This window comes from Trichechus manatus, unplaced genomic scaffold, assembly GCF_000243295.1.
Source record: "Trichechus manatus latirostris isolate Lorelei unplaced genomic scaffold, TriManLat1.0 scaffold00157, whole genome shotgun sequence".
Taxonomy (NCBI): domain Eukaryota; kingdom Metazoa; phylum Chordata; class Mammalia; order Sirenia; family Trichechidae; genus Trichechus; species Trichechus manatus.
Window position 1 is genome coordinate 302,725 of NW_004444093.1, and position 14,158 is coordinate 316,882.

General features: G+C 41.4%; 1 gene segment (V, D, J or C); it reads left to right on the forward strand.

Moving 5' to 3' along the window:
- LOC101359841 (immunoglobulin lambda variable 1-40-like) overlaps positions 1-11,326 on the forward strand; it is a gene marked incomplete at its 3' end in the record, with an annotated part of 33,450 nt that extends 22,124 nt beyond the window's left edge. Inside the window, 2 exon segments of the V gene segment in view lie at positions 7,303-7,602; positions 11,295-11,326. Coding sequence covers positions 7,303-7,602; positions 11,295-11,326 — 332 coding nt within the window.
- Between the last annotated feature and the right edge of the window lie 2,832 nt (positions 11,327-14,158).

Consider the following 14,158-nt stretch of genomic DNA (forward strand, 5'->3'; position numbering starts at 1 on the left):
TTGGCCATTGGTTTTGCATAGATGCCCTTTATTATGTTGAGAAATTTCCCTTCTATATCTATTTTATTGAGAGTTTTTATCAGGAATGGGTGTTGGACCTTGTTGAATGCCTTTTCTGCGTCAGTTGAGATAATCATGTGATTTTTGTCTTTCCTTTTATTTTTGTGGTGGATTACGTTGATTGATTTTCTAATGTTGAACCATCCTTGCATACCTGATATGAATCCTACTTGGTTGTGGTGTATTATTTCTTTGATATGATGTTGAATTCTATTGGCTAGAATTTTGTTGAGAATTTTTGCATCTGTATTCATGAGAGATATTCATCTGTAATTTTCTGTTTTTGTGGCATCTTTGCCTGGTTTTGGTATCAGGGTTATGTTGGCTTCATAAAATAAATTCAGAAGTATCCCTTCTGTTTGTATGTTCTGAAATAGTTTGAGTAGTACTGGTATGAACTCTTCTATGAATGTCTGGTAGAATTCTGCAGTGAAGCCATCTAGGCCAAGGATTTTTTTGTTGGGAGTTTTTTTATTACCTTTTCAATCTCCTCTATTCTTATGGGTCTGTTCAGATTTTCAACATCACTTTGTGTTAGTTTGGGTAGGTAGTGTGTTACTAGAAATTTATCCATTTCCTCTAGGTTTTCAAATTTGTTGGAGTATAATTTTTCATAACACTCTGTTATGATCCTTTTTATTTCAGCTGGGTCTGTAGTAATGTCCCTGTTTCATTTCTTATTTGGGTTATCTGCATCCTCTCCTGTTTTTCTTTTGTCAGTCTGACCAGTGACTTCTGAATTTTGTTGATCCTTTCAAAGAACCCACTTTTGGTTTTGTTGATTCCTTCTATTGTTTTTCTATTCTCTATTTCATTCATTTCTGCTCCTATCTTTATTATTTCCTTTCTTCTAGTGGCTGTGGACTTTTTTTGCTGTTCTCTTTCTATTTGTTCGAGTTCTGTAGTTAATGTTTTGATTTTGTGCTTTCTTTTTTGATGTGTGTGTCTCTTGCTATAAATTGTCCTCTGTGGACGGCCTTTGCTGTGACTCAAAAGTTTGGGTATGATATGTTTTAATTCTTATTTGAGTCTATGAATTTTTTGATTCCATCTCTGATTTCTTCTATCACCCAGTGATGTGTAAGCAGGGTGTTATTCAGTTTCCATGTCATTGATTTTTTTCCTTGGTCTTCATGTTGTTAATTTCTACCTTGATGGTGTTGTGGTCAGAGAAGATACTTTGTATTATCTCAACGTTTTGGATCTTGTTGAGGATTGCTTTGTGGCCTAAGATGTGGTCTATTTTGGAGAATGTTCCATGTGCATTGGAAAAGAATGTGTACTTTGCAGCTGTTGGGTGTAATGTTTTATATGTGTCTCTGAGGTCAAGATGGCTGATTGTGCCCTTTAGGTCTTCTGTGTCTTCGTTGAGTTTCTTTCTAGATGTTGTGTCTTTTACAGAGAGTTGTGCATTGAAGTCTCCTACTATTATTGTGGAACTGTCAATTTCTCTTTCCAGTACTGTTAGAGTTTGTTTTATGTATTTTGGAGCCCTGTCATTGGGTGCGTAGATGTTTATTATGGTTATATTTTCATGATGGATTGTCCCCTTAATCATTAGTGTCCTTCTTGTTTTTTTATTGTGGATTTTGTTTTAAAGTCTATTTTATCGGAGATTAGTATTGCCACTCCTGCTCTTTTTTGGTAGCTGTTTGCTTGAAATATTTTCTTCTATCCTTTGATTTTTAATAAATTTATGTCTTTCTGTCAAAGGTGTGTCTCTTGTAGACAGCATATTAATGGATCCTGTTTTTTAAATCCATTCTGTCACTCTCTGTCTCTTTACGTATGCTTTTAAGTCATTTACATTCAGTGTAATTATTGATAGGTGTGAGTTTACTACTGTCATTTTGTAGTTTTTTTTTTTTCCTTTTTTGTGGTGCTGAAGTTTTCTTTGTTCCTCTTACTCTCCTGTGCTGAATTCCTTTTGTTTGTGAATTTTTTTCATTTCTTTTGTTTTTGTACATTTTGTTTTTACCAAGACTTGATGTTTTTCTTTATTTTGATGAGTAGGCTTGTTAACTTTCCTTGTGGTTACCTTGAAATTTACCCTTATCTTCCTAAGTTTGAACTCATCTATTATTAATTGGTATTGCCTTGCCTTCCTCTCCATTAGAATGTTCTATACCTCCACCATTTATTCCTTCTTTTATTTTTCTGATGTTTGTGACATTTACAGATTAACCTCTCTAATTCCCTGTTGTAATTATTTTGGTTTTGGCTAGTCCTTGAGAGTTCATTTCCTAGGTTGGTATCTGGCTGGTACTATCCTGTGTCTTAGAGTCAGCCTGTGGTCAGATGTTGTTTGTTCTCAGATCGAAGGGCTCCCTTTAATAATTCTTGTAAGTTTGTTGTGGTTTTTACATAGTTCCTTAATTTTTGTTTATCTGGGAATGATCTAATTTCACCATCATATTTGAATGAGAGTTTTGTAGGGTATGTTATTCTTGGTGGGCAATTTTTTTCTTTTGAGGTTTTATGTATGTCATCCCATTTCCTTCTTGCCTGCATGGTTTCTGCCAAATAATCAGAGCTTAGTTTTATTGTTTCTCCTCTTATGTGACTTTTCATTTTTTGCAAGCTGCTCTCAGGATTCTTTGTTTGTCTTTGGTTTTAGCGAGTGTGATTATGATATGTCTTGGTGGTTTTCTTTTGGGGTCTATCCTATATGGGGTTCGTTAGCTTCTTGTATGGTCAACTTTTCATCTTCCATGATATCAGGGTAGTTTTCTGTTAGAAATTCTTCAATGATCGTCTCTGTGTCTTCTGTTTTCTCCCCCTGTTCTGGAACTCTGATCACTTGTAGATTTTTGTTTTTGATTTTATCCCACATAATTCTCAGGGTTTATTCATTTTTCTTTGTTCTTTTTTCTGATTTTTGGGAGAGCAAATTATGATTGGTTCAGGCAACTCACAGCTCATCCCTGGAGTTGGAGATTGAGGTAAATCACGCGCTAACCACATGACTGGGAGATTTTGAGTCCACGTAGAAGAGGAAAAGGATAGGCTAGTCTAAGAGGTTCCCATCATACACATTACACTGACCTCCATCGTTATCATCATTCGTGTTGGGAGAGTGAATGTTAGATTTGGGGCAGGGGTACACAGGCCAGGCGGTTTCTGTCTCACAGAGCTCCACTTCTGGTTTCTTGACCTTTCTAATGTCCCTGCAAAAAGTCATTCCCAGACAAAGCCACACCCGCTCCCTTTAGAGAGGTATTGATCTGATTCAGGTAATCTCAGGAGAGGTAGAAAGCAGAAAAAATACTCATGAAGGCCTCCTTTTCCCCAAGGGAGGCGGGGGGGTGGAGAGGGTTCAAGAAGTGACATTAGTGGTGATCGTTGCCCAACATGATGAACATAACTAATGTTACTGAATTGTATATGTAAAAAATGTTGAAAAGCCAAATTGGCAAATATTTTGTTATATATACATATAAGTATGTACATAACTATATATATATAACTATATATATAGTTTTATATATATATATATAACCACAATAGAAAAAGGTGACATTAGTAGCAGTACTGATATCCATCACCTGGGAGCCTGCTATTCCATCAGGAGAGGACCAGATTCAGAGGCTCAACACAGAACCTCTCACACTTCATGTCTGATCTCCTTCTGCTCTCATCTTAAAGCAACTTCTGCCACAGGTAATCTCTGGGTCATTCCTGATGTTCTCCACCTCTCAGGGTCCTGGTAACAGGTAAGGCTGTCTTGGTCACCATCTTCTGCTGTTCTTGTAGTTGGGATTAATGTTAAACATGCTCAGAGTCAGCTGTGACTCTGTTTTAGCCAGGACACCAAGACCACTATTGAGAACCCTGATTGAATTCTCCTTATTTTCCCTCATTGGACTCTCCTCGTCATTGTCCTTTTTGAATGTTCCATCTCTACCCAATAATGACATGTTGTGTTCTCAGGCATAGGGAGATTTTTTTATCCAAATACTACACTCTCCCTTAGGTTCTCATCTCCTGTCATGGTTCAGTTACAACCTACAGGTTGATAACCGCAAGTATCTATCTACAGACCATTGTCACAAAAGTGAGGCAGATCTCTAGAGAAACACGGAGTCAGCAAAAGTAAAGTTTTAGTTCCATTTCAGAGTCACTCCAGGATTTAAGAAAAGATTTCCCTGAGCTTAACTAGAGTTCACTCTTCAGGCACAACAATTTAACTAGATTTGGCAGGTGAATCATTTTGAGAAACTCAGTGGATGATCTCTAAAAGGGTCAGAGAAATTTTTTCATAAATGTAAACACATGACTCTCATGAATATAGAATGAATGTGTGCCAGAGACTTTATTCAATTCATATTTTAACAAGGGGGCCAGTGAGATGGTAAAGTTTGGTCAAAGGGCATTTTTAAAAACACTATATTTATAGTCCAACAGGAAAGGACCTTTGAAGGAAATGTTCTGTGTAGGGGATAAACTAGTTAATGTCCTGCATGGTAATAAAATAAAAGCTCTGGATTTTTCAGCTTCTCTGACAGAAGCCTACAAGTTATCATGATTGCATTTATGTGAAATTCTTATCCAGTCTTTTCCTCAATTTTCTCATACATTCTTCATGCCTCACGCTTTCTGACATAGAGCTTTGCCTTATGCCCCCTTTCAACCTCAGTAGCATCTGTAGATCATATTCAATCAGTCAGCAACTTCTTGACCCTGAAAAAAACCAAGGATGTCTTCCCTGCACTCCTAAGGAATTTCTCCTTTGAAACTCCTCCTCCTTTCTGGGTTCTAATCCCTTGATTCCTAGGAGTCCCTTCTCCTGGATCTAACAGTTCATCCCTGTATGACTCCATCAATAACTACTTTTTGAAATTCTCTTCATCTTTCACCTCACCCAAGAAACCTCCAAACCTTGCCCTTGTTCCCTCAGCTCACATTTTGTCTCTGTTTACTTCCTCCTCTAAAAATCCACTTACCTTCGTTCTGTCAGACCCATGAGGGCAGCAGTGGTCTCATTGGTCTCCCTGCCTCCAGTGCTGACGATGAGGAAGGGAGGCCCCCATGTACGTCTCCCACCCGTATGTTTCCTCATTGTGGTCGGCACATGAGGCAGGGATGAGGCTATTTAGCCCAGCCGGCACAACCACAACCAAGCACTGCGCCCAACACAGGTAGATGCTCAAGAAGTATTTGCCAAGTGCAGACATATGTGTCACTGCACCAGCCACATTGTCCTGGCCCAGGATGGAGCCTGAACTGGGAGAATCAGCTTGGACCTACTTTTCTCTCTGCCTCCGCCTGAGAGCTGAGAGGTACCCCAAGGACGAGGTGAGGGAGGGACCATGGCCAGCTTCCTCCTGAGTGTGAGAGACAACTCAGCCTGGGATAATCCCCGCTCATTTTAAATTGGGAGCAAAAAGGGAAACAAAATATCCGCATCTTCAAAGAAGGAGCGGTACCCAGAAAACAAGGATGGTCATGTTTCAAAAAATCAATTTCTACTTGATAATGAATGAAATTTTATAAGATGCCTGGCGTGTACTTTAAACACAGTAAGCCTTACAAAAAACTGCCTATAAAAGTATATAAAAAAAAAAAAGAGAGAGAAATACAGAACAAGGTTTATAAAGAAAATAACGTTTAAAAAAATGGTATTCTCGTAAGTATAGATTTTTTTTTTTCAGTTAAACTTAGGGACTACTTTCATTTAAGTGACTATCTTAGATATACACTAATCCATTTAAAATCTTTGGTGCATTAAAAATCTCAAAGCTATGCAACCACATGGTAGCACGTTCATCTATAGAGCACACCACACTGAAAATGGTGCTAATCTTCTCCAACTCATAGAATGTCCCAAACTAAACATGTTCAGACTCCGTTGTGTATACTTCTAGAACTTTACTTCTGTTATACAAACCTTTGTTTCATACTTTGATTTTCTTAAATGGGATTATTTTTTTTTCCCCTGAAGTTTTATTTTTTTTGGCAGATTAATGTATAGCGGAACTTCTTTCAGGACTTACTGATTTCTCTCTCATTTTTAACTAGCTTGACAGCACTCACGCTTCAGTATGAAACATATATTTTCCCTAAGTACCTTATTTAAAACGGTTGATCATAATCCCTACCGTGTGTCAGGTTGGTACGGCTTCAAAGTTTTAACCCATTCCATCCTCAAACTCTCAGTGTGTTTGCACTTTTTGCTATTAAGTAACTTGCTGCAAAGAGTGTCATTAGGTCTGCCCCCTGCAGCCTGTGTCCCTGTGTTTGGAGAGTAGACTCATAGGACTAAATATCTTCATCAAAATGTATGGAAGATTTTGTTTGCAAATATGGAGAAATACAGAAGATGAAGATTCACACTGCCCAGCCCTCTAGGAGTGCACATGAGGACTTCTCTCACCACAACCACCACTAGAGAGAAGAACAGTCTTTCTCCTTAATGCTGCAGTGGAATCACAAGGAAGGAGATTTTGGGTCACTAGGGATGGAAAAAAATCAGAGGAAAGAACCTAGAAGTGCTTCCATGTTTGCTGGTCTCTGCTATGGACTTGATTCCTGATCTAAGAGGAATTTTTCTGAGAGACATCACCTCAGTCTTGACCTGATGAACAGTCAAGGGATCCAGGGACAGATTCTCCCCTGAAGGGACTCCGTTGAGAAAAAAAGGAATTCCCTTAAAGTAGTTGGGAGGCTGCCTGGTGGCAGCAGTGGAAGCAGGAGCTGTCTCTAAGTGGCTCGATTGATTTCCATGTCACACAATGACTGTGTATGAGTCTGGGCAGCAGGGGGCTTTCAGGGATTGTTCCTGAGGGGTCTGGGGGTGATCAGATCTAGGAAGCAGAACCTAGCTCTGCCTGGTGCCTTTTGCTCAGAGCTTACATCCCTTAGCTGTGATCTCCCAATCCCTGGGACCTACACAGCCTAACCTGTATCCAACTCTCCTGGCCCTTCTGCCTGACTCAGTGCCCTGGATGGGGATCATAAATCTAGGGGTGGTTTCATTTGCATGAATGTGCCTTACGTTCTCTCAAGAGTATGAAGAGGGGATCAGGGAGATTGAGAAAGCACTGCTTCAGCTGTGGGGCCACAGAAGGCAAGATTCAGGAAGATTTCCACCATGGCATGATCTCCGCTCCTCTTCACCCTCCTTGCTCACAGGTGACTAGATTGGGCCAGGGGAAGTGTCCCTGGGAAGACACATGTGGCTTTGCTTTCTCCTCATGTCTCTGGACCCCAGAATCATCATCTGTCTGTCTCCCCCTCTTCCAGGATCCTGGGCACAATATATGCTGATTCAACCACCCTCAGTGTCTGGGGATCTGGGCCAGCAGATCACCATCTCCTGCACTAGAAGCAGCAACAACGGTGGCTTCTGTGTACACTGGTACCAACAACTCCCAGGAACAGCTCCCAAACTCCTCATTCATGGGGATAGCAACCGACACTCAGGGGTTTCTGATCGATTCTCTTACTCCAACTCTGGCAACTCAGCCTCCCTGACCATTACTGGGCTGCAGCCTGAGGACGAGGCTATTTATCACTGTCAGTCCTATGATGACAGCCTCAGTGCTCACACACTGCTCCACGCCCATGGAGAAGTGAAACAAGAACCCCTTTCTCATATGCTAGGAGTAGTAATATCCAGAACCTGCCTACTCAGGTTTTTTCCTGGAGCTTCTGCTTTTTCTTTATCCTTTGCTCCCTACCTAAACCTCCAAGCAGACAGAGCCAGGCTATGATGCTTAAGGTTGTGTGCCACCTTGGCTGGGCCATGATTCTTAGTGGTTTGGCAGTTATGATGTAGTTTGGCAGTTATGTAATGATATACTCACCTCCATGATGACATCAAATATAATGTTATTTCTTCCATGATGAGAGCTGCTATGAGCAGTCAATAAGTTGACACAACTGAAAGAGAATTTCCTTGGGAGTGTAGCCTGCATTCAATCTACATGGACTTTCTGGCAAAGCTTGCTGACGTTTGCTCTGATCTGGATCCCACATTTGGTTCATCATCGTCTGACCTCTGGTTCATGGAACTTGAGCCAGCAGCCTTCTGTCTTTCCTGTCAATTTTGAATTCTTCAGCTACTGCAGCCCGAGAGTCAGCAGCCTGCCATCTGACCTGTCCATATTGGGTTCATCAGCCCCTCCAGCTACAAGAGTCAGGAGAAGCCTCCATCCTGACGTCCAACTGGACTTAGGACTTGCTAACCTTTAAAACTGCATGAGCCATTTCCTTGATATAAATCTCTCTCTCTATATATATATGTACATACATATATATATATATTTCTATATATACATGCTTCACTGGTTTTACTTCTCTAGAGAAACCAGCCTAAGATATTTGGTACTGAGAGTGGTTCTAGAGAAAAAAATTGTAAGGATGAGTTTTCTATATAGGCTTTCAAGTCTGGTTAGTCTTGAAGATGTTAATGACTTTGCTTCCAGTAGTAAAGAAGACATTGTTAATCCATGTCATGAGGCAACAATAGAAATGTGCAAAATATCGCCAACAAAATAGATCGAGTATAGATGAGAGGCGAGTCTCTGGGTATTTGCATGTTTGTTACATTTCTAGAATCTTGTCAGAATGAGAAGTATAAGAAAGCTGGTTGGTTGGTCCTACTTTTGCTAGACAAAATGGGGAAAGAAAGAGATGAGCTCAGGGTTTCAGAGTCACAGCCCAAGTACTATATAAACATTCTCAAAGTTACCATTTGTGCCCTGAAAGAAAGCCTTATTTTTTGTAGTAACGGAGCTGATATTGTCGAAAACCAAACCCAGACTCTTATTGTAAGAGTGAATTACAATGTCAATTGCAATCCCAACTTTGAATGGTGTCTGAAGTTAAAGTGAGGGCATTGACTGGGAAGAAATGGGATCCTGAAACTTAGGATGCGGACATATGAGCAGATAATCAGGAAGCTGAGGACACTGAGCACCTAAATTCCATTGAATCACTCCTGCCAACAAAATCATTAGCGCCTCCACCTCAGTCTGATGAGATTAACCCAGCTGTGTCTAAAGATCCTTTATCTGAGCTATTACTTGGGGGAGCATCTGAGTCATCGCCTGAAGAAGCATCTGAGTCATTGTCGGGGGTATTACCGGAGGCAGATGCATTACAAGGCATTGTTGAATGTTCTCAAAACGTATCCCCACCACCCATTTTGGCTTTTAGACCTATAACTAGACTTAAGTCCTAGTGAACTGCAAAAAGTGAAGTACAAAGTGTGACCCAGGAGGAAGTACACTACATTCCAGAAGAACTTCTTGGATTTTTAAATAGGTACAAAGAAAACTGGGGAATATGTGTGGGAATGTCTATTAAAGATGTGAGATAATGGTGCAAGGAACATAAAGTTGGATCAATCTGAGTTTATTCATATGGGCCCACTAAGCATAGATTCTTCTTTCAGTGTTTCAGCTCCAGAGGTTAGGAAGGATCTAACAGCTTATTTGGTTGGGTTGCTGAAGCATGGATTATGCCGTGACCTACACTGAATCAAATTGAATTACCAGACCTGCCTTGGTATACTGTAGGAGAAGGTATCCAAAGGCTTAGGGAAATTGGCATGTTAGAGTGGATTTATCAGGTTACACCCACAGACACACACATGGAGTTCCCAGAGGACACACCTTTTACCACAGCAATGAGGAAGAAATTTGTGAAGGGAGCCCCAGCATCCTTGAAGACTGCTTTTTTTTTTTGAATTTTTTTAATTGTACTTTAGGTGGAGGTGTACAGAACAAATAGTTTTTCATTAAACAGTACACATATTGATTTATGACATTGGTTAACAACACCACAACATGTCAACCCTCTCCTTTCTCGACCTTGTTTTTTTGGTGAAAATATACGTAGCCAAAAATACACCATTTCAAAAATTTCTACTTGCACAGTTCAGTGACATCGATTACGTCCTTCCAGTTGTGCTGCTATTCTCACTTTAGATGAAGGTTTACAGAACAAAATAGCTTCTCATTAAACAGTTAGTACACATGATGCTCTATGACAATGGTTAACAACACCACTATGTGTCAACACTGTCCTTACTCAACCTTGGGCTCCCTTTCACCAGCTTTCTTGTCCCTTTCTGCCTTCTAGTCCTTGTCCTTCGACTGCTGTGCGTCATTAGTCCCATTTTGTTTTATGGGGCTGTCCAACCCCTGACTGAACAGTAAACTTAGGAAGTGACTTCACCACTGAGCTAAAAGGGTGTTTGGGGGTCATACTCTCAGGGTTTCTCCAGACTCTTTCAGGCCAGTAAATCTGGTCTTTTATTGTGTGTGTTAGAATTTTGTTCTACGTCATTCTCCAGCTCTGTCCAGAACCCTCTGTTGTGATCCCGGTCAGAGCAGTTAGTGGTGGTAGCCGGGCACCATCTAGCTGTACTGGACTCAGTCTGGTTGAGGCCTTGGTAGCTGTGGTCCATTAGTCCTTTGGACTAATCTTTTGCTTGTATCCTGTTCTCTTCATTCTCCCTTGCTCCCAAAGGGATGAGACCAGTAGAGTATCTTAGATGGATGCTCACAGGCTTTTAAGACACCAGACACTACTCACCAAGGTTGAATGTAGAACATTGTCTTTATAAACTGTGTTATGTCAATTGAGCTAGATGTTTCCCGAGACCATGGTCCCCACAGCCCTCTGCCCAGCAATTCAGTCCCTCAGGGAGTTTAGATGTGCTGAAGACTGCTTTGATTGCTATTTTATGTAAGTCAGATTTGACAGTGGGAAATGCCCTAACTGAATTAAGACACCTAACTACAATGAGAATGACTGGACCCCATGGTGGTAGGGACCAAGTGGTGCCACCCAATTGACAAAGATAAGGTGGGAGCGGTTACTGTAATGGACAGCAGAATCAAAGCAATAATCAGAATAGTCTGATTCATATGGACTTATGATGTTGTCTACTTAGTTATGGTGTCCTAAGAGTGAAATAGATAGGGAATCTACTAAATATTTACTTGATCTGTACAAGTGGAAGAATTCTAGGTCAAGGGAACAACAGTGTAACTCGAATTGCCAGACTAGAGAGTCAGGATCCCTCAATCAATTACCAGAATTGAGGGAGTTCAAAGACTCAAAGCCCCTTGATTGAAGGGGGGGTTGGGTTCCCTTAAGGAAGGACTCCAAAACATTCTAAAAAACGTATACTGTTAATGTTTCTCCCAGTCTCCCTCAAAGAGATCTAATGCCTTTTATGAGAGTTACAGTTCTTTGGGGAAAAGGAAATAATCAGACTTTTTGGGGATTATTAGATACTGGCTCTGAACTGACACTAATTCCAGGAGACCCAAAACATCACTGAGACCCACCAGTCAGAGTGGGGGAATATGGAGGTCAAGTTATTAATGGGGTCAGCTCAAGTTCGTCTCACAGTGGGCCCAGTGGATCCCCGAACCCATCCTGTAGTGACTTCCCCATTTCCAGAATGCCTAATAGGAATAGATATACTCAGCCACTGGCGGAACCCCTACTTTAGATTCCTGACATGTGGGGTAAGGTCTATTACGATAGGAAAAGCCAAGCAGAAACCATTAGAACTGTCCCTACCTAGGAAAATAGTAAACCAAAAGCAATACTGCATTCCTGGAGGGATTGCAGAGATCACTACCACCGTCAAGGATTTGAAGGATGCAGGGGTGATGATTCGCACCACATCCTTGTTCAACTCACCTATTTGGTCTGCAGAAAAAACAGATGGATCTTGGAGAATAACAGTTGATTATTGAAAACTTAACAGGGTGGTGACTTCAGTTGCAGCTGCTGTTCCAGATGTAGTTTCATTGTTTGAGTAAATTAATACATCTCCTGGTACCTGGTACACAGCTGTTCATGGGGCTATAACTTTTTCTCCATGCCTGTTTCCAAGGACCACCAGAAGCAGTTTGTCTTCAGCTTGCAAGGCCAACATTAAGTGTCCTACCTCAGGACTATATCAACTCTCCAGCTCCATGTCATAATTTAGTCTGCAGGGACCTTGATGGACTTTTCTCTCACAAGATGTCACACTGATCTATTACACTGATGACATTATGCTGATTGTACCTAGTAAGGAAGAAGTTTCAATGACTCTGAGCTTATTGGTAAAACATTTGCATGGTAAAACGTGGGCAATTAATCCAACAAAAATTCAGACGCCTTCCACCTTAGTGAATGTCTAGGGGTTCAGTGGTGTGGGGCAAGACATTCCTTCTAAAGCGAAGGGTAAGTTATTGCATCTGGCACTTCCCACAACTAAAAAGGAGGCACAAAGCCTAGTAGGCCTCTTTGGATTTTGGAGGCAACATATCCCTCATTTTGGTGTGCTACTCTGGCCTATTTATCAAGTGACCCAAAAAGCTGCCGGTTTTGAGTGGGGCCCAGATGAAGAAAAGTTTATACAACAAGTTCAGGCTACTAAGCAAGTGGCTGTGCCACTTGGGTCATATTATCTGACTGATCCAATGGTGACTGACGTGTCAATGGCAGATAGAGATGCTGTTTGGAGTCTTTGGTAAGTCCCTATTAGTCAATCACGGCACAGACCCTTAGGATTTTGGAGCAAAGCCTTGTCATCCTCTTCAGATAACTACTCTCCTTTTGAGAAACAGCTTTTGGCTTGTTACTGGGCCTTAGTAGAGACTGAACACTTAACTATGGGCCACCAAGAGTCCATGTGGCCTGAGCTGCCCATCATGGACTGAATGTTGTCTGACCCACAGAGTCACGAAGTTGAACATGCACAGAGGCACTCCATCATTAAATGAAAGTGGTATATATGAGATTGGCCCCAAAAAGGCACAAATAATTTGCATGAGAAAGTGGCCCAAATGCCCATGGTCTCCACTTCTGTCACATTATCTTTCATCTCCTAGTCTGCATCTGTGGCCTCATGAGGAATTCCTATCATCATTTGACTGAGGAAGAGAAAACTCATGCAGGTTTACAGATGGTTCTGCATCATACGCAGGCAGTACTCGCAAATGGACAGCGGCAGCACTACAGCCCCTTTCTGGGACCTCCCTGAAGTACAGTGGTGAAGGGAAATTCTCCCAATGGGCAGAACTTCGAGCAGTGCACCTGGCTGTTCACCTTACTTGGAAGAAGAAATGGTTAGATGTGTGATTGTATACTGACTCTTGGGCTGTGGCCAATGGTTTGGCTGGATGGTCAGGGACTTGGAAAGAACATGATTGGAAAATTTGGAGACAAGGTGGTATGGGGAAGAAGTAGGTGCATAAGCCTCTCTGAATGGGCCGAAGAAGTGAAGGTATTTGTGTCTCATGTGAGTGTTCACCAAAGGATGTCCTTGGCAGATGAAGATTTTAACAATCAAATGGAAAGTATGATGTATTCTGTAGAAATCAGCCATCCTTTTCTGCCAGCCACTCCTGTCATTGCCCAATGGGTTCATGAACAAAGTGGCCATGCTGGCAGAAATGGAGGTTACGTATGGGCTCAGCAACATGGACTTCCACTTACCAAGGTTGACTTGGTTACAGCCACTGTTGAGTGCCCTATCTGCCAGCAGCAGAGACCAACACTGGGTCCTCAATACGGTGCCATCTCTGGAGGTGATCAGCCAGAAACTTGGTGGCAGATTGATTACATTGGACTACTCCCATCCTGAAAGGGCAGCATTTTGTTCTTACTGAAATAGACACTTACTCTGGATATGAGTTTGCCTTCCCTGCACACAATGCATTTGCCAAAATTACCATCCATGGACTTACAGAATGCCTTATTCATCATCATGGTATCCCACACAGCATTACCTCAGATCAAGGGACTCACTTCACAGCAAATGAAGTGTGGCAATGGACCCATGCTCACGGAATTCACTGGTGTTACCATGTTTCCCATCATTCTGAAGCTACTGGTTTGATAGAAGGATGGGATGGCCTTCTAAAGACACAATTACAGTGCCAAGTAGGTGGAAATACAACACAGGATTGTTGCAATGTTCTCCAGAGGCTGTATATGCTCTAAACCAGCTTCCAATGTATGGTGCTATTTCTGTCATATCCACGATTCATGGGTCCAGGAATCAAGGGGTGAAAATGGGAGTGGCACCACTCACTATTACCCCTAGTGACTCACTCACAAAATTTTTGCTTCCTGTCCCTGC